Source organism: Natator depressus, chromosome 4, assembly GCF_965152275.1.
Source record: "Natator depressus isolate rNatDep1 chromosome 4, rNatDep2.hap1, whole genome shotgun sequence".
Lineage (NCBI taxonomy): Eukaryota > Metazoa > Chordata > Testudines > Cheloniidae > Natator > Natator depressus.
The window spans coordinates 80,319,663-80,339,228 of NC_134237.1; the positions used below are offsets into that span (position 1 = coordinate 80,319,663).

Genomic DNA, 19,566 nt, shown 5'->3' on the forward strand with positions numbered 1-19,566 from the left:
GAACAGTCTAGATCCATCCTCTTTGGAACCCCCTTTCAGCTAGTTGAAAGCAGCTATCAAATCCCCCCTCAGTCTTCTCTTCTGCAGACTAAATAATCCCAGTTCCCTCAGCGTCTCCTCATAACTCATGTGCTCCAGCCCCCTAATCAATTCTGTTGCCCTCTGCTGGACTCTTTCCAATTTTTCCATATCCTTCTTGTAGTGTGGGGCCCAAAACTAGGCATAGTACTCCAGATGAGGCCTCACCAATGCCGAATAGAGGGGAATAATCACTTCCCTCGATCTGCTGGCAATGCTCCTACTTAGACAGCCCAAAATGCTTTTAGCCTTCTTGGCAACAAGGGAACACTGTTGACTCATATTCAGCTTCTCGTCCCCTGTAACTCCAGGTCCTTTCCTGCAGAACTGCTGCCGAGCCACTCGGTCCCTAGTCTGTAGCAGTGCATGGGATTCTTCCGTCCTAAGTGCAGGACTCTGCACTTGTCCTTGTGGAACCTCATCTGATTTCTTTTGGCCCAATCCTCTAATTTGTCTAGGTCCCTCTGTATCCTATCCCTACCCTCCAGCGTATCTACCACTCCTCTCAGTTTAGTGTCATCTGCAAACTTGCTGAGGGTGCAATTCACACCATCCTTCAGATCATTAATGAAGATATTGAACAAAACTGGCCCCAGGACCGACCCTTGGGGCACTCCGCTTGATACTGGCTGCCAACTAGACATGGAGCCATTGATCACTATCCTTTGAGTCCGATGATCTAGCCAGCTTTCTATCCACCTTATAATCCATTCGTCCATCCCATACTTCTTTAACTTGCTGGTAAGGATACTGTGGGAGACCATATCAAAAGCTTTGCTAAAGTCCAGGAATAACACGTCCACTGCTTTCCCCCTCATCCACAGAGCCAGTTATCTCATCATAGAAGGAAATTAGGTTTGTCAGGCATGACTTGCCCTTGGTGAATCCATGCTGACTGTTCCTGATCACTTTCCTCTCCTCAAAGTGCTTCAAAATTGATTCCTAGAGGACCTGCTCCATGATTTTTCCAGGGACTGAGTTGAGGTTGACTGGCCTGTAGTTCCCCAGATCGTCCTCCTTCCCTTTTTTAAAGATGGGCACTACATTAGCCTTTTTCCAGTCATCCCAGACTTCCCCAATCGCCATGAGTTTTCAAAGATAATGGCCAATGGCTCTGCAATCACATCCGCCAACTCCTTTAGCACCCTCGGATGCAGTGCATCTGGCCCCATGGATTTGTGCTCATCCAGCTTTTCTAAATAGTCCTGAACCAGGGCTGGTCATCTCCTCCCCATACTGTGCTGCCCAGTGCAGTAGTCTGGGAGCTGACCTTGTTCATGAAGATAGGGGCAAAAAAAGCATTGAGTACATTAGCTTTTTCCACATCCTCTATCACTAGGTTGCCTCCCCCATTCAGTAAGGGGCCCACACTTTCCCTGACCTTCTTCTTGTCGCTAACATACCTGTAGAAACCCTTCTTGTTACTCTTAACATCCCTAGCTAGCTGCAACTCCAGGTGTGATTTAGCCTTCCTGATTTCACTCCTACATGGCTGAGCAATATTTTTATACTCTTCCCTGATCATTTGTCTAAGCTTCCACTTCCTGTAAGCTTCTTTTTAGTGTTTAAAATCAGCAAGGATTTCACTGTTAAGCCAAGCTGGTCACCTGCCATATTTACTATTCATTCTACATATCGGGATGGTTTGTCCCTGCAACCTCAATAAGGATTCTTTAAAATACAGCCAGCTCTCCTGGACTCCTTTCCCCCTAATGTTATTCTCCCAGGGGATCCTGCCCATCAGTTCCCTGAGGGAGTCAAAGTCTGCTTTTCTGAAGTCCAGGGTCTGTATTCTGCTGCTCTCCTTTCTTCCTTGTGTCAAGATCCTGAACTCGACCATCTCATGGTCACTGCCTCCCAGGTTCCCATCCACTTTTGCTTCCCCTACTAATTCTTCCCTGTTTGTGAGCAGCAGGTCAAGAAGAGCTCTGCCCCTGCTTGGTTCCTCCAGCACTTGCACCAGGACATTGTCCCCTACACTTTCCAAAAACTTCCTGGATTGTTTGTGCACCACTCTATTGGTCTCCCAGCAGATATCGGAGTGATTGAAGTCTCCCATGAGACCCAGTGCCTGCGATCTAGTAACTTCTGTTATTTGCCTGAAAAAAGCCTTGAACACGTCATCCCCCTGGTCTGGTGGTCTATAGCAGACTCCCACTACGACATCACCCTTGTTACTCACCCTTCTAACTTAATCCAGAGACTCTAAGGTTTCTCTGCAGTTTCATACTGGAGCTCTGAGCAGTCATACTGCTCCCTTACATACAAAGCAACTCCCCCACCTTTTTTTCCCTGCCTGTCCTTCCTGAACAGTTTTTTATCCATCCATGACAGTACTCTAGTTATGTGAGTTATCCCATTAAGTCTGTTATTCCAATCACATCATAATTCCTTGACTGTGCCAGGACTTCCAGTTCTCCCTGCTTGTTTCCCAGGCTTCTTGCATTTGTGTATAGGCATTTAAGATAACTCGCTGATCGTCCTGTTTTCTCAGTATGAGGCAGGAGTCCTCCCCTCTTGCGCTCTCCTGCTCGTGCTTCCTCCTGGTATCCCACTTCTCCATTTACTTCAGGGCTTTGGTCTCCTTCCCTCGGTGTACCTAGTTTAAAGCCCTTCTCACTAGGTTATCCAGCCTGCTTCATGGCTAAACCCGATGGAGCTCATGTGCTTCGAGCAGTTTAAAGAGGTCCTACTTGGTAGCAGGTAACCCTCCACCAGGGTGATTTACCTGGCCAAGCAGAAGAGGGTTGTAATCTAGTGTTCTCAGGGTCACGCTCCTCCGTGATAGGCACCCATACCGGTTACTCATTGGTTATTCTGGACTACCTACTGCACTTAAAACTGCAAGGCCTCTGGGTATCATCTCTCAAGGTACATCTGGCAGCCATTTCTTCCTTCCACCTGGGAGCGGCCAGCTGTGCTGTCTTCACTAACCCAATGGTCAGTTGTTTCCTGAAAGGCCTGGACAGGCTATACCCGCAGGTTAAGAAACCAGTCCTGGCGCGGAATCTCAACCTGGTCCTTTCCAGACTAATGGGCACCCATCTGAACCCTTGGTGACTTGTTCGCTGCACTACCTGTCATGGAAGATGGCCTTCCTAGTTGCAATCACCTCAGCAAGAGAGTGTTCGAGCTTAAAGCTCTAGCCTCTGACCCTCCCTACACCGTTTTCTGTAAAGACAACATGCAACTTAGACTGCACCCAGCCTTTCTCCCAAAGATTGTGTCCGAATTCCACTCCAACCAGTACATTTTTCTACCAGTCTTTTACCCTAAGCCTCACGTGGATAGTTGAGAACAAAGGCTCCACTCCCTAGATGTTCAATGAGCGCTAGCCTTTTACATTGAATGCAGAAAGCCGTTCCGTAAATTGAATCAGTTTTTCATGGCAGTCGTAGACCGGATGAAAGGCCTCCCAGACTCATCGCAGAGGATTTCATCATGGATCATGTCCTGTATCCAGGCATGCTATGATTTGGCAAAAGTGCTGGCTCCTGAACTAATGGCACATTCCACAAGAGCGCAGGCCTCCTCGGCAGAGATCCTGATCCAGGAGATCTGCAAGGCGACGTGGTCCTCGGTTCACACTTTCACGTCTCATTACGTGATTACCCAGTACGCCAGAGAGTATGCAGCATTTGGCAGAGAGGCGCTCCAATCAGTGATTCCATTAACTCCAACCCCACCGCCTAGGTAAGGCTTGGGAGTCATCTAATTGGACTCGATATGAGCAAGCACTCGAAAAAGAAAAAACGGTTACTCACCTTCTCGTAACTGTTCTTCGAGATGTGTTGCTCATATCTATTCCAAACTCTCCCGCCTTCCCCTCTGTCAGAGTAACTGGCAAGAAGGAACTGAACAGGCGGTGGATCAGCAGGGACCTATATTCTCTGCCATGGAGGCGCCACTCCAGGGGGCTCCACAGCCAACCTGGCAGGTGCTGCTAGGGCAGGGGTGTGCAAACTTTTTGGCCTGAGGGCCACATCGGGATTGCGAAATGGTATGGAGGGCCTCCCCAAACAGCCTGGCCTCTCCCCCCTCTCACTTCCCGCCCCCTGACTGACCCCCTCAGAATCCTCAACCCCCCCCGCTCCTTGTCCCCTGACTGCCCCCTCCCAGGACCTGCCCGCCCCCTAACCACGCCCTGGGACCCCACCCCCTATTCAACACCCCCTGCTCCCTGTCCCCTGACTGCCCCGACCCCATCCACAACCCCTGCCCCCTGACAGGCCCCCCGGGACCCCCGACCCATCAAGACTTCTTGTCCCCTGACCACTCCCCCCCCCGGGAGCCCCGTCCCTCACTGCCCCCCCAAGAACCCCACCCCCTATCCAACCCCCCCCTGCTCCCTGTCTCCTGACTGACTCCCTCCCCGAACCTCCACCCCATCTGACCACCCCCTGTCCTCTGACTGCCCCCCGGGACCTCCTGCCCCCCTGCCCCCTTACCATGACACTCAGAGTGGCAGAACAGGCTTATTGGAAAGCCTGGGAGGTGGGCGGGTGCAAGCCGTGCTGCCTGCACGGTGGCGTGCCTGTGGGGGAGAGGGAACAGCAGGGGAGGGGCTGGGGTTGAGCCTCCCTGGCAGGGAGCTCAGGGGCCGGGGAGGACTGTCCCACGGGACGGATGTGGCCCGTGGCCCGTAGTTTGCCCACCTCTGTGCTAGGGGAAAAACTTGGACAACTGTGCATGCGGCATGCGCACACACCTAATGGAATGGATATAAGCAACACATTTCGAAGAATAACAGTTACAAGAAGGTGAGTAACCATTTAATCGTTGGAGTTATTTTGTTACAATTGCAGGTACAAATTTTTCAACTGCTGGTGTGATTTAAAAAAAAAATCATGGTGTTTGTTGACACCGAAGACCTCAAATGAAGGACTAGAACTAAGTCTCTCTGCTGCTAAGGATTTCCACACACAGTGGAAGCTTGTGTGCTGAAAGAGTATTCACTGCACAGGTTTGAATGGCTGTAAATCAGTGCAAATTGGTACCTCCCTGGGGCTCTTGTTATCCTTAAGCTGCCTCTGTGCGATAATCCATGCAGGAGGTTGTGATGTCAAATAGCTCAAGCGAGGCTCAGTCTCTTTATTAAGCTCTCAACTAGTAAGACCTGACCTCACAAGTATCAAGTGCTAGTACAAACTTCTGGCACACACAAACATGTTTCACATGTCGTTCTCTGACCACGTACCTCTGGAGAAAGAAAGATGTAATTTCACTGTCTTATGACCTCCCACTCAGGATCTGCTTTCTTTCCCTGAAAAGAGGTACATGTTAAATTGCTTCTACCCTGTAGAGGTTACCTGCATGGGAACCTCTCCCAAGGTATGGTCTAGAGTTGCTCTTGGGCTCTCTGATATTATTAGCTAAGACAAAAATAAAGGAGACTAAGCCTATTTCAAGGGGAGTATACATCATTTAGTAGTCTCCTGTGTGGTTCTGTTTTACAAAGATTTCAAGGATATTCAGACTAACTAAATCTTCCTCTCACCTTCCCACACACATACACATGCAAAGACGGTTCTTTATGGAAACTGAAACATTCTCTGTTGCTACCCCATCTCTACATGTTTGCTGTCCAGTATTTCATTTGTATATCTTGTAGGAAACCCACATCCACAGAAACAATCATCTGATTTTTGCTGGATGTCATTTTCCTAATGAAGTACAGTGGTGTATATTTTCCTTCTGACTGTATGCAGAACTAAATTCCTGTGGTTTACTTTAGTTTACTTTTAAAAAAATTATGAAGTATCAGAAAAAGGAAAAAGAAAAGGAGACCTTTACATTTGTATTAAAAATATATCTGAAAACCAGAGGCCAATCTGAAAAAGATGTAATTAATTATTTTAAGTGTCCTAAAGTCAAAAGGACTTGAAATATATATACAGTACAATTTGGGTTGAATTATAGCTTTGCCCTGGGCTTGAAACAAAGAGGAGAGGGTTGCAGTGCTCTTGGAGCAGGCTGGAAGGCGGATTGTGAGTCTAACTCCAGGGTTTCCTCTTGCTCCAAGTGGGAAGTACACTGTGCCAGATCTTCATGAATCATACTCCCCTGGAGTGCTGTTGCAACTACAGTGGCCAGCATGTTGATGCAATGAAGCCAAGGCTCCGCCAGTTTCTTCCCTCATGGACAGTTGAGGGAATAATGGCTCTTTCCTATGGCTACTACCCAGAGTGTGGGCACACCAGACAGGAGTGTAATGGGTTGCTTTATGTTGCATTACTCTGCTGCACAGCCACGAATGCTAGGCCACAATATGGCCCTCTGTCATAATATAGAAACTTCTTTTTGGCTCGACTGTGTTGGCATACAAAAGTTGACAATTATACATTTTTTCATTATTTTTTGCCTTTGATTTCTGCTGTCTCAACCAACTTCTCCGGAACCTACTCTGGTCTATTTAATATCTATTTCTTGTAGGCAGCTGGGTTGCTTACAAGATTCTTAAGAAAGGTTTATTCAGGCTCTTGACTAAACATTTTTTAACAGAAAAAGAATTTTGAAAGCAGACCAGAGACCTGTAAGAAACTGTTTAAAAGGCAAGACAGACACAGGGTGGGGGAAGGTGTGTATATATAACAAAAAGGATATAACAATACTTCATGTGTAGTCATTTTCACTTTTCACATCACCCTCATCCTGTTTGTTTGTTTTTCACAGATTACCAAGGGAAAGAAAAAAAAATTAAAGTAGAAAAATGTAAATGTAAAGCTAAACATTTAACAGGAAACTGGAAAGAAGGTGTAGTGTCTTTTAACAGATTATATTAAAATGTTTTAGATTTCAGATAAGTGGTGTCCCTTTAACATCATTGAAAGAAACCTAAACAGCTGACTGGGACATGTCTTTGGACAATCAGTGTCAAAGCCATATTATATCTTTTATTTCAGATACTATCTGCAGTTTGTACATTGTGAAAGGTGCATCTTTATTTTAAGTGTTCATATGCCTCAATATAGCTTTGCTGTTTATGCAAAAGTAACATAGCTGGGGAATACTTTTTACACCTGTTGATCGACATCTGAAGAGTCCAGATAACAAACATCTATACTTAGCATCTTACTCTCCATCCAAAAATAAATACTTATGGCTCTACAGGGCTCTTAGCTTTAAAAAAAAAGTATTTGTGCATAGTTGGTAGCATTAAGGTATCATGATTACTGGCTACAACATTCTTAAGCTAGTGGATAAAGATTCTCACTTTTGAGTGAGACATAAGGGAAATATGTCAGGAACCATTGACACCATAGAGAAAAAAGAATGTAGCCTTTGGATGGCTCTGGAGAGTGCCACTTAAATTTTAAATATATCTATATTTAGTTCCCTCAGACTGGAGTTCGGCAGAGACTGCAGGACAGAACTCCAATTTTTTCCCCTCCCTGCTATCTTCTAATTTAGGGTCTTTAATTCAGTCTGGAGTGGAAACCCTTCTTTCAAACCTTTCCCATACCTGTTTCCTCTAGTTTACATTGCTGTTAAGTCTTTGACATTGAGTGGTGATACTCACAATTAGATAAGATCACCTGCCAGATTTGTTTATGTCACTTGCAGACTCAGACCTTCTCTCAAAATAGCATCAGGTCATGATGCAATGCCACCGAACTCCCCCAAAATGGTTTGGCATGAACTCATGTGCTTCAACTTTCTTTCAACTTTACAACCTTCATGTGTACTTACTTGTTAGTTTTTCCAATTTGACACTCAAGTATGTCTGGGCAGATAAGAAGAAGTGAGTTGCTGACCTGCTTTGAAATGCACCCTCACGTTCCCACTTTTCTCTCTCCTTGCAAAGATGGAGGATTTTTGGCTGTAATGAAAATTTTTTGCTTTCTTTTCTCAGAGTACAAACCTGCAGATTTAGAAAGCTAATCTTTCCCCAGGTTACACAGAAAAATAGAATCAATCATAGAAGTGTAGAGCGGAGGAGATGTCAAAAGGTCATCTAATCCGTCCCCCAATACCGAGGCAGGGTTTACTATACCTAGGCCATTTCTGACAGGTGTTTGTCTAACTTTCCACATCCAAATCTCTGTACAACTTTTCATGAGTGATGTACCCGAGTATTCGGTTTCTAATATCTAAACTATATTGTTAAATCTATTCACCTAAATTTGGGCTATTGCTGATTATATGCTCTATGTATCATATGACTTTTAAAAACAAACTCTGTATTTGTGGATAATCGAAGCACTATATCCAGATGTACAGACATTCTTTTTCTGAACCTATGTATTATATATATTTTTTAACATTAGCTTTAATAAAATTTTTATACTTAAACCATTTCTGACAGGTGTTTGTCTAACATGTTATTAAAAACCTCCAATTCCAGGGATTTCACAACTTCATTAGGTAACCTCTTCCAGGCCTTAACTATCATTGTCAAGGTTCCTCCCCCACTCTGAACTCTAGGGTACAGATGTGGGGACCTGCATGAAAAACCTCCTAAGCTTATCTTTACCAGCTTAGGTCAAAACTTCCCCAAGGTACAAAATATTCCACCCTTTTGTCCTTCGATTGGCCGCTACCACCACCAAACAAATACTGGTTACTGGGGAAGAGCTGTTTGGACACGTCTTTCCCCCCAAAATACTTCCCAAAACCTTGCACCCCACTTTCTGGACAAGGTTTGGTAAAAAGCCTCACCAATTTGCCTAGGTGACTACAGACCCAGACCCTTGGATCTTAAGAACGATGAACAATCCTCCCAACACTTGCACCTCCCCCTTTCCAGGGAAATGTTGGATAAAAAGCCTCACCAATTTGCATAGGTGACCACAGACCCAAACCCTTGGATCTGAGAACAATGAAAAAGCATTCAGTTTTCTTACAAAAAGACTTTTAATAGAAATAGAAGTAAATAGAAATAAAAAAAAAATCCCCCCTGTAAAATCAGGATGGTAAATACCTTACAGGGTAATTAGATTCAAAACATAGAGAACCCCTCTAGGCAAAAACCTTAAGTTACAAAAAAGATACACAGACAGAAATAGTTATTCTATTCAGCACAATTCTTTTCTCAGCCATTTAAAGAAATCATAATCTAACACGTACCTAGCTAGATTACTTACTAAAAGTTCTAAGGCTTCATTCCTGGTCTATCCCCGGCAAAGACAGAATATAGACAGACACACAGACCCTTTGTTTTTCTCCCTCCTCCCAGCTTTTGAAAGTATCTTGTCTCCTCATTGGTCATTTTGGTCAGGTGCCAGCGAGGTTACCTTTAGCTTCTTAACCCTTTACAGGTGAGAGGAGATTTCCTCTGGCCAGGAGGGATTTTAAAGGGGTTTACCCTTCCCTTTATATTTATGACAATCATTAAAAAGATTTTCCTAATATTCAGGCACTCGAAATAAAATCCTAGAGACTTTAATCTCCACCAGTGCCTCAACAAATTGTAAATGTACTCTGTACTGCTGCATATGCCATGCTTCTGATATTTCCTAGTTACTGGACGTGCATGCTGTGGCACCCTGGTACCCCAATATTCACCACTGTCATGTAATTAGGATATATTTTGTGCAAAGTATGCCTTGTGAGGTGGTATTCTAAAAGTCTTCATCTGCTAGACATTAATATCTCATTGGATGTGCTATCGCCAAATGTGAATTTATGAAGTTTGGGTATGTATTTGTTACTGAAATATGTTATGAGATTGAAAACACCTACAAGCAGCCTTTCAGGTACAACAGGAAAAAGGCCAAACAGTGTTAATGGCTTATTGAGGACATGCACACAAACACAAGGATTACCCCAGGAACTGTGTACAGTAGAAACCTCTCACAGATAGCACTACACAATGGGAACTGTTTGACCCAGGTCACAGCAAAAGAGCTTTTCAGGAAGTGGGAAGAAGATATAAAAGGGGGAAAATGACATCATGTGGGTACCCCACTCTCCCTACATTAACACACCTGGAAACACCTGAGGAATAAAGACTGAACAGGGGGGAAGTGACGGGCCCAGGTAAACGGAATTTCTAGCCTGTGTATGAAAACCTGGGAAACCCAAGCTGCAAAGCCAAGGCAGCTTGTGCCTTAAGAATCTGTCAGCCTGTATAGCAAATTCTCACCCTGAGTGATAATTCTTATCCTACCTATCTAGTAATATTAAGCTCAGTTTGTGGTATTGTTTATTTACTACAGGGATTGGCAGCCTTTGGCACACGGCCCATCAGGGAAATCCACTGGCGGGCTGGGATGGTTTGTTTACCTGCAGCGCCTGCAGGTTCGGCTGATCACAGCTCCCACTGGCTGCGGTTCGCCATTCCAGGCCAATGCGGGCTGCGGGAAGCGGTGTGGGCTGAGGGATATGCTGACTGCCGCTTCCTGCAGCCCCCATTGGCCTGGAACAGTGAACTGCGGCCAGCTGGAGCTGCGATCGGCTGAACCTGTGGACGCTGCAGGTAAACAAACCGTCCCAGCCTGCCAGCGGATTTCCCTGACTGGCCACGTGCCAAAGGTTGCCAATCCCTGATTTACTAGGTAATCTGCTTTGATCTGTTTGCTATCACTTATTATCACTTAAAATCTATCGTTTTGTAGTTAATAAATTTATTTTGTGTTTTAATCCAAACTAGTGTGTGTTTGACTAAGGAGTCCAGGGAAAATCTCAGCTTGGTTACCACAAGTGTGCATGGTCCTTTTCACTTTGAGGGAGAGGCGGACCGGGTGTTAAACCCATGTACTGGCCAGATTTGACCAGGGCAGGACGGTACTGCTCTGGGGTCCTAAACTGAGAGGATGGTGGTTAGAGAGTCTGCATGTGACTGCAGAGGGGTGTGTCCCTACCTGTATGAATGCTGGTGAAAGTGGAAGCTTGGAGGGCTTTGCAACTTGTCACAGCAGCACAGTGTGAGAGGGAGCCCCGGGTGGTGGGTTACAGAGCTCAGTGATACCAGGTGGCACCCTGGGGGGAACCCATTACACACACTTTCTTTCATTTCATACCAGAAAGGCGAAATACAAAATCTTGATTATATAGATTTATTTCTACTTTCAATTTTTATTAATAAAGAAATGAACATTACAAACAATGATTTTAAAACATAGATTACATTAAAGCTTCTCAGAATGATATGTATTCCTTGCGTTCTCGCTTTCAAAAGAAAATTTAAATTTACTTTACAGAATTTCATTAATGGAAATAAGTAATAATACATATAGTCTTCCTGGTGCTTTGGAAGCACTATTTTTGGTGTTTTAAAATTAATTAAGGATGCATCTTTATTTAAAAAGGCATATTGTGCATTGTTTGTATATACAGACTCTTGTTATATTTAATATGTGGTGACATGGACAAATTTTATAAACATATTTAAATTTTGAAATACACCTCTACCCCAATATAACGCGACCCAATATAACACAAATTCGGATATAACGCGGTAAAGCAGCACTCCGGGAGGGCAGGGCTGCGCGCTCCAGTGGGTCAAAGCAAGTTCGATATAACGCGGTTTCACCTATAACACGGTAAGATTTTTTGGCTCCCAAGGACAGCGTTGTATTGGGGTAGAGGTGTAGTACATTCAGGAACCTTGAGAATTGTTGAAATACACAGGCATTAGGTTTCAGATTTCAAGATGCAACTTTATTGGGGTTTTAGTATGTGTTTAAAACATGCACACTATATGATTTTGATTCAGTGTTCTGCATGTTTTAAGATCTTATGGTAGAATGGGAAAAATATTTAGGGGTTTTCTGTACTCAGTTTTTCATGTCTCTGCTATGTTTGTATGCTTGATATGAAAGTTTTTAATTTTTTATAGCATAAGTTGTATTTAAATACAGTCATAAGCAATTTACTATGGTTTTGATACTTACTGTAAACAGTAAGGCTCAATTTTTCATATAGGTGTGCACCTAAGTGTGCATGGACTTGTACACATACCTATTGGAGGCACATAGTTCTTCAGATGCACATGTGCAGAGTTGTGTACCTGCACATACCTATAAATGCACACAAGATACAGACGTGCCATGCACATTGGAAGATAGGCGTGACTAAATCTGGCATGAGCAAAAGTGCATACATATTTAGACATATGCCTGTTTGAAAATTTGGTCCTTAGTGAATTTCAGAAAATGCTCAGCTGTGAGCATTTTCTTTGGCATTCACCAAGTACTTAGTGTAGGATCTTTCCTTGGCATATTTTAATTCTCAGTAATTATAAATGCTGCCAAAGTTTAAATTTACCAAATCTAATTTCATTATGACCATACCTGCTCATTTCTGCTGTTTGCCTTTTCATGTCTCCATCAGAATTTCATGGTAAGTGAAGCAAGACACACTCTTATTGTAGTTTGCACTCAGCCGTTCACTGAAATAATATGGGACATTCATTCTACTCCACTATAAGCAAGCTTCACTGTGCTTGCTGTTCTATTTATATAAAATTAATATCAGTGTTTTATTACATTTGTTGCACCAGGAGGTGTAAATAAATAGACTCTCAAATATCAAAGTAAGGAAAGCAAAGCTTGTTTTTGTGGCATAGGGTAATAGCTGAATGATTTTATGGCTGACGCAGACATGGATAACTGCAGTTTGGTAGTATAGGTGTAAAATTCCTGATTTTTTAGTGGACTGACCTTTGAGGGATTGAGTTATAGAAGTTGCTGGTGCTCAAGCCATCTCGGAATCAGACTAATAGTTACTATCTTTGTGCAAAAATTTAGTTTATGTTGAAACAAATTCTAAACAAAAATATATTGATTTCACAATTCTATGTACTGTATTTGCTATACAAGCACTCAACTGTTTAAAGTTATTTTTATCCAGTACAATATGTCATACAAAACTTTACTGCCTTATACTCCATTAAATTACACTGGCATATTCAAAGATAATTACTTTGCAAAATGTTACTGGTATATATGCTATTGCTGGCTAATGAGGCTTCTGCATCACTCCCACCCCAAAAGAAAATGTTTAAAAACTGCTACTTTGGATTAAGGCAGTAAGTTCAGTCAGTTGTATTGCTGCTCTAAGTTGTTAATGTCTTTTTGTGTGCATGCATGTGTGTCTGTTAGCATAGGACTAGCACTTTGGATAAATGGTAACTGCTTCATATCCATCTGGTGGCCTCATGCGGGCTCGCGCATGAGTTTCACAGTATAATTGTCCCTCCACAAAGAAGTAGCCCTTTTGTTTGAGGTTGATATTGCAGTCAGAGCACACAAAGCATTCTGGGTGCCGGTACTTGTCACGTGCCTTCACCACTGTACCACTGTTTATGAAAATAAAGAAGAGAAAACTAAATTAATAGAGGAGAATGAATTTAGAATAAAACAGAAATGCATGGCAACATGACATATAAAATAAATACTGTTTCTCTACTGTAGGGGGCTTGTTGGTAATGCCCGCGGAGTTATGTCATGTTCTTCCAAGTGCCAAGAAAATATTCTAAAGCTGGAAGTTGATTCTGAGCAGACCTTTTCCTGTATAAATATAAAATGCCATCTGGAAGTCTCAGTGCTCCACTGGAAGATCAGTACTTCAAAGACCACTGCCTCTTTCATCATCTGATGAAGTGAGCTGTAGCTCACGAAAGCTTATGCTCAAATAAATTTGTTAGTCTCTAAGGTGCCACAAGTACTCCTTTTCTTTTTGCGGATACAGACTAACACGGCTGCTACTCTGAAACCTGCCCCTTTCAACTATCACATACAGTATAATGTACCCCAGCAGCAAGGGAGTGAAAAAAGTTTAGAAAACAATTCCTCTGACTTAGCCTCCAAGACATGAGTTCAGGATTCTCTGTATCCCTGTTTGAAATTACTGACACCATTGAATTGGGAGTTGGGACCTTACTCCATTAGGCAGCTTTGAGAATCCCAGCCTGAAACAGTACAGGCTATGCAGCTGCTCTTTTCAGTATCTGTGTTAATGATTGAGTGTGGCAAGAGGTACCAAGAAGTTTGAAGTCAGGCCTCTGCAAGTGAAAAATAACTTATATTTGAAAAGTGAGCTGAATGTTCTGAAAATGTTTAAGACATTATGTTAATGATTTTGGACGGTTTATTTTTTTTATGCTTTTCAATGCACCTGCAATTTTTTTGATTTCTCTAAAATTACAAACAGAAAATTCCGTAGAAAATCCGCCGTATTTTGTAATCCCTTTTGAAGATTTATGCTATAGCTATAACTTTATGAAAATTAAGAAAAAACAACTTACACAATGCCATTCCCACATTTGTCACACAATGGCACTTTTTGTACACTTCCTGCACCTGAAGGCTTATTTGTTACCGGTGCCCTCACACTCCTTGTACCAACGGGACGTCCATCTGAGAAACAGAATGTTCTCATTTATTTACAGTATAACACAGAAGCATCTGGCTATAACTAAATGCTTGCTTGAGGGTATCTACTTTATACTGATTTATAAGGAAGGCCCTGCTTGAATTGCAGGACAATTGTCAAAAAATTGCATCTGAGTTCCAGACAAGCCATGGAAAACTGTGGAAAAGTAATAATGGACCTTATTATTTGTGGTAATAAAGTCCATTATTATTTTTCTGCGATTTTCCGCTGTCAGCCATCAGGCGCTGTAAGCGGCGGCCCCCTACTGTAAAAATTGTGATAGAAGCCTAATATTGCAGAATCTGCAATTTCTGAAATATCGCAAGTTAAGTAGGGCCTTATTTATAAGCTTTTCCTTTCATTAAGTAAAGTTAGAGTTTCTCTATACAAGGACCTTTACAATAACCTTTTTTTAATTTTGAGGGGCCAAATCTTGCATCATCAAAGTTAGTGGGAATATTGCTATTAACTTCAGTGGGAGTAGGATTGGCCCTGAGTGTTGTTCTGCATTAAAGTCAGCTAATGAACAGATTATTTGTCATTAAGGCTACGATTTAGTCATGGGTATTTTTAGTAAAAGTCATGGACAGGTCACGGGCAATAGTGACTTTTACTAAAAATACCCCTGACTAAATCTTACCTGGGGGGAGGGGCGGCCCAAGACCCCGCTGCCGCCGCTCTGGGCAGGGAGTGACCTGGTGCCCCGCTGCCACTGCTCCGGGCAGGGGGCGTCCGTGGCCCTCCTGCTGCAACTCTGGACACGGGGTAGCCCATGGCCCTGCTGCCGCGGTTCTAGGCCGGGGCGGCCTGGGGCACCGCTGCTGTTCCTGGGCCACTGCTCCAGGACAGCGCCCAGGACCAGTTGCCTGGGGACCCTGGGCCCAGACCAGCTGCTCGTGTGGCCCTGGGGTCAGCCGCACCAGCCGCTGCAGCTGGGGAAGTCATGGAGGTCCCGGAAAGTCACGGAATCCGTGATCTCCACCTCCACTCTGGGCGGTCCGGGGCCCTGCTGCCCCTGCTTTGGACTGGGGGGCGGCCCGGGGCCCATGAAAGACTCGCAGCCTAACTTGTTGTTTATAGAGTTAACCTTCAGATTCATTCTGAACGATTGATAACACAATATGAATAAAAAGTCATATCAAAATTTAAGCAAAAATCTATTATGACATTATACGTGTCTTTTCTTGTAAACTGTTAATTTTAGATTAATTTTGTTTAAATTCTGCTTTTTATATTTAGTACAGGTATAATAAAACTGTCAGAATTTCATAATGCTCTTTTCCTATCTGCTTTATTGTTAAAAACTCATCAATTATAGTATTTTTGATAGAGTATAATTATGGGAGAATGCAAGTGCAAACGGTATTCTCTTCAACCAATTTTCTAGCATCATTTTGTTTTTTATTTAGAAGTGTGTGTGAGAGAAGAAACTTAATTGAGGAAAGAGTTTAAAATTCTTCCCACTTCTTTTCCTGGTTTAGAAAGAGATGGCCAATTTTCTTTTCCTGTTTCAGTGGTATTTTTATCTCACCCCAAAACTTTTCTCATGCAACATTTTTATAATTCAGTCAAAACATTTTTGCACATTATCAGTCTTAAAAAACCTGACAAGAGATTCTGAAAAATGTGGTTGATAAATGGAAGTCTTAAGACTAGTTAATTGTCATAGCACATGTTAAATATTTAATAAAGGGGTAAAGCAGCAAAATGTGAAATTGAATTTTATAGCTCTAATCCTTGTATATCTTCTTTTCAGGTTTTCCCCTTTCAACACATGTAAAAAATAAAGTATGCTGTGAACAGATATATACAGTAAATTGCTGCTAACCAGAATCCTCGGAGACTAAATCCTGGAGCACCTTAAATGAGCCAGATTGACGTGGTTGACTGGGCCCTTCCGGATTGTCATGCAGCATCCTGTACACATCAGATTGAGGTACAGAGGTTGGTACTGGTTCACTGCAACATGAACAAGGGATGAGCAGGTAAAGAGAGTTAACCAATATAACTTTAAAGCAGTAGAGCTACTGGACATAAGAGTAAGACATAAGAGTAACCAATAAATAAAGTTATGATAAAAATCAGTTTACAGAATCATTGAATAGACCTTTCCCCCCTGACTAGATATTGGCATGCTTTGTACAGTGGTGAAGTTCTGATATGATATCTTTCTTAATTTAAATACATATTCCTGTTATTGCTGCACAGTATTCTCATAAGCAAAGTTCTCATTTTACAAATAAATATCAAAGTTTAATTCAAGCTCAGAAAAGTGACTTTTAAAATGGCACCTTCTGATTAATCAACATATCCAAAGACTGTGTCTTTGAGTCCGATTTCTGCACTTTACTGATAAATCCAGTTTTAGTACTATTAGCCCAGTAGAGCAAATATAATCAGGGGAGAGTAACCTGGATTTCATATAAGTGCTAATTATTATTATTATTCATAATATTTATTATTTACTATTCTGTTCTGCCTCATGCATCAGCTACATTTAGAATGCAAAATCTTTATTACTGCTGATGCTGAAAAGTCAGAACTTAGCTTGATTTTCAGATCCCAGGTTGTGTTTATGGGACTGGCAGTTAGAAAAGTCATCTCTTGATTTATAAATTTAAAAAATTAGATGTGGAAGTCTAGCTAGAGAATAAATAAGACACCCTGGGAAGTTATTTTTACAGTAACTTTTCTGGCTATAGCTGCATTGGAAATGGGCCATTACTTGTCTTTACCCTCAAAACAGCTGCAGCCAAGTCACCAGTTGCTCTTTGACATAATTTTCAGAATACCATTTTCAGGTCAAATAGCTTCAAGTGTAGTATTAAAACATGATATCACTCACACTATTAAGAAAGGTTTGCAGAAATCTGAACAACCCAATCTTTCTGCAGGGCATCATCAGCCAATCACTAGTTAATATATTAATTGTTAAGATAATAGTCATTGTGATTTACTTAACTTACATTCATAGGAAAAGACAATGAAACAAATGTTCCAGTGGCAAATGTTTAAAAGCCAAGCTTTATTAAATGGAAAATCTGTTGTTGTTTTTTTAAATTAAATAAAATTGGTCTGTTGCTTACTTTTTGTAGTGGCTGCCTTAACAAAATAAACACGCAGGGAGAAAATCAGACTCCATTAAAGTCAATGGCAAAATTCCCACTGACTTTAGTAGGGCCAGGATTTTATCCCTAATATTTCATATTAGCTGTCTTATATTAAGAATTATTACTAACAAGATATGCAGGTATGGTGAAGAACAGACACAGTGGATGCATTGTGAAGAATTAGGCTGAAGACAAAGGGGTTTCAACTTTTTGAATATTAGGGGAACTAAGTAGAAGCAGTATCATATACTTTAATGAAGCATATTACTGTATTTATACAGAGATAAATGTTAATTTTAAGTCTCTCATTATGAGCTTGCTCCTACTCTCAATCTTATAGTAAAACTCCCATTGCTTGCAAGGGGGTTGGATTGGGTTTTGTGTCTGTCCATCTGTCTGGAGTTTGAGAGTAAGGTTTAGAATATGAAATGGATTAGAAATAGACTCAGTGACTGGTCAAAAATCTTTTGTTCTATGTTTGTATGTTGGATGCCATGAATGTCTATAATCCTAATTTGTGGTCAAACTGGGAGGTCATACTCAGTGGGGGCCTGAAGAGGTCTGTCCCAGGTCTGGTACTAGTTAATGTTTGATAATGAGAGTATGCTTATGAAATTTATGGATGACACCAAGCTGAGCAGGGTTGCAAGCACTTTGAAGGACAGGATTAGAATTCAAAATGCCCTTGACAAGTTGGAGAGTTGATCTGAAATCAACAAGCTGGAATTCAATAAAGGCAAAGGCAAAGGCAAAGGCAAAATCATATGTACAAACACAAAATGGGGAATAACTGGCTAGGCAGCAGTACTGCAGGAAAGGATCTGGGGCTCACAGATTGAATATGAATCAATAATGGGATGCAGTTGCAAAAACGTCAAGTATCATTCTGAAGTGTATTAAGATGAGTGTCATATGTAAGACACAGGAGGTAATTATTCTACTCTGCTTGGCACTGGTGAGGCCTCAGCTGGAGTATTGTGTCTAGTTTTGGTTGCCACACTTGAAGAAAGATGTGGACAAATTGGATAGAATCCAGAGGAGAGTAACAAAAATTATAAAAAGTTTAGAAAACCTGACTTGAGGAAAGTTAAAAATAACTGGGCATGTTTAGTCTTGAGAAAAGAAGACTGAGGGGGGACCTGATAACAGTCTTCCAGTATGTTAAGGGCTGGTATAAAGAGGACTGTGATCAATTGATCTTCATGTCCACTGACGGGCTTAATCTATAGCAAGGAAGATTTAGGTTAGATATTAGGAAAAACTTTGACTAAAAGATAGTTAAGTATTGAAATAGGTTACCAACAGAGGTTGTAGAATCCGTGTCATTTTAGTTTTTAAGAACAGGTTAAATAAACATCTGTCAGGGATGATCTAGGTTTACTTGGCCTTCCTCAGGATAGGGGGGGTGGAGTAGATGCCCTCTTGAGGTCCTTTCCAGCTCTATATTTCTGTGATTCCCCAACCAGATTTCTATGAGCTATTTTTCAAATAGTAAACTAAATATCTTTCCTCCTCAGCATAGTACTTTTTACTCTTGGTGAAAATACTATAGATAAGACATATGCATTGTTATTAAATTTACTTTGGAGAACAAAGACTGCAGCAAGTAACAGGAAAAACTTTTCATTTAAGTTTAAAAAAAATCAGCATTTTTTTTATTCCTACTAATGGTTGATTTTTAACTTTTTACCCAGATTTACTTATTTTAACATGTTCCCAAGAAAAATCATAAGTAATGGTTGTAGAATTACTTGCCACACACAAAAATTACTTACCAGACACTAGACTTTAAGATACCTTTTCCAAGTTCACGCATAGGGAAAAGTAACCCCCAACAGTTGAGACATTTCAGGGCTCTGTGCAGGGTCAGTTCCCAAACTGGGGATGCCTTTGCCAACTATTAAATCTGAATCCTTAGACTTAATCCAGGATTTCACAGGAGGAGAAAGCAAGTTTGCTTTTTAAAAAAATGTTATTGATGATGGATAACCAGGCAGTAGGGCAGTGGTGGGCAACCTGCAGCCCGCGCCGCTTCCTGCAACTCCCATTGGCCAGGAACGGC

At 41.9% G+C, this 19,566-nt stretch overlaps 1 protein-coding gene and 1 long non-coding RNA gene across 5 annotated transcripts in view; one reads left to right on the plus strand and one right to left on the minus strand.

Moving 5' to 3' along the window:
* The window catches only part of LOC141986611 (uncharacterized), a 91,073-nt gene that overhangs the window by 13,454 nt on the left and 58,053 nt on the right, over window positions 1-19,566 (plus strand). For both annotated transcript variants that reach the window (XR_012639334.1, XR_012639335.1), the window contains exon 2: window positions 16,151-16,379. This is a non-coding gene — a long non-coding RNA (uncharacterized LOC141986611). The remainder of the gene's footprint in view (window positions 1-16,150; window positions 16,380-19,566) is intronic.
* The window catches only part of PDLIM3 (PDZ and LIM domain 3), a 39,612-nt gene continuing 31,132 nt past the window's right edge, over window positions 11,087-19,566 (minus strand). For all 3 annotated transcript variants that reach the window (XM_074951287.1, XM_074951286.1, XM_074951285.1), the window contains 3 exons: window positions 16,223-16,353; window positions 14,267-14,378; window positions 11,087-13,318 (listed from right to left, as the gene is read on the minus strand). In XM_074951287.1, coding sequence (XP_074807388.1) covers window positions 13,129-13,318; window positions 14,267-14,378; window positions 16,223-16,353 — 433 coding nt within the window. In that variant the 3' untranslated portion in view covers window positions 11,087-13,128. The remainder of the gene's footprint in view (window positions 13,319-14,266; window positions 14,379-16,222; window positions 16,354-19,566) is intronic.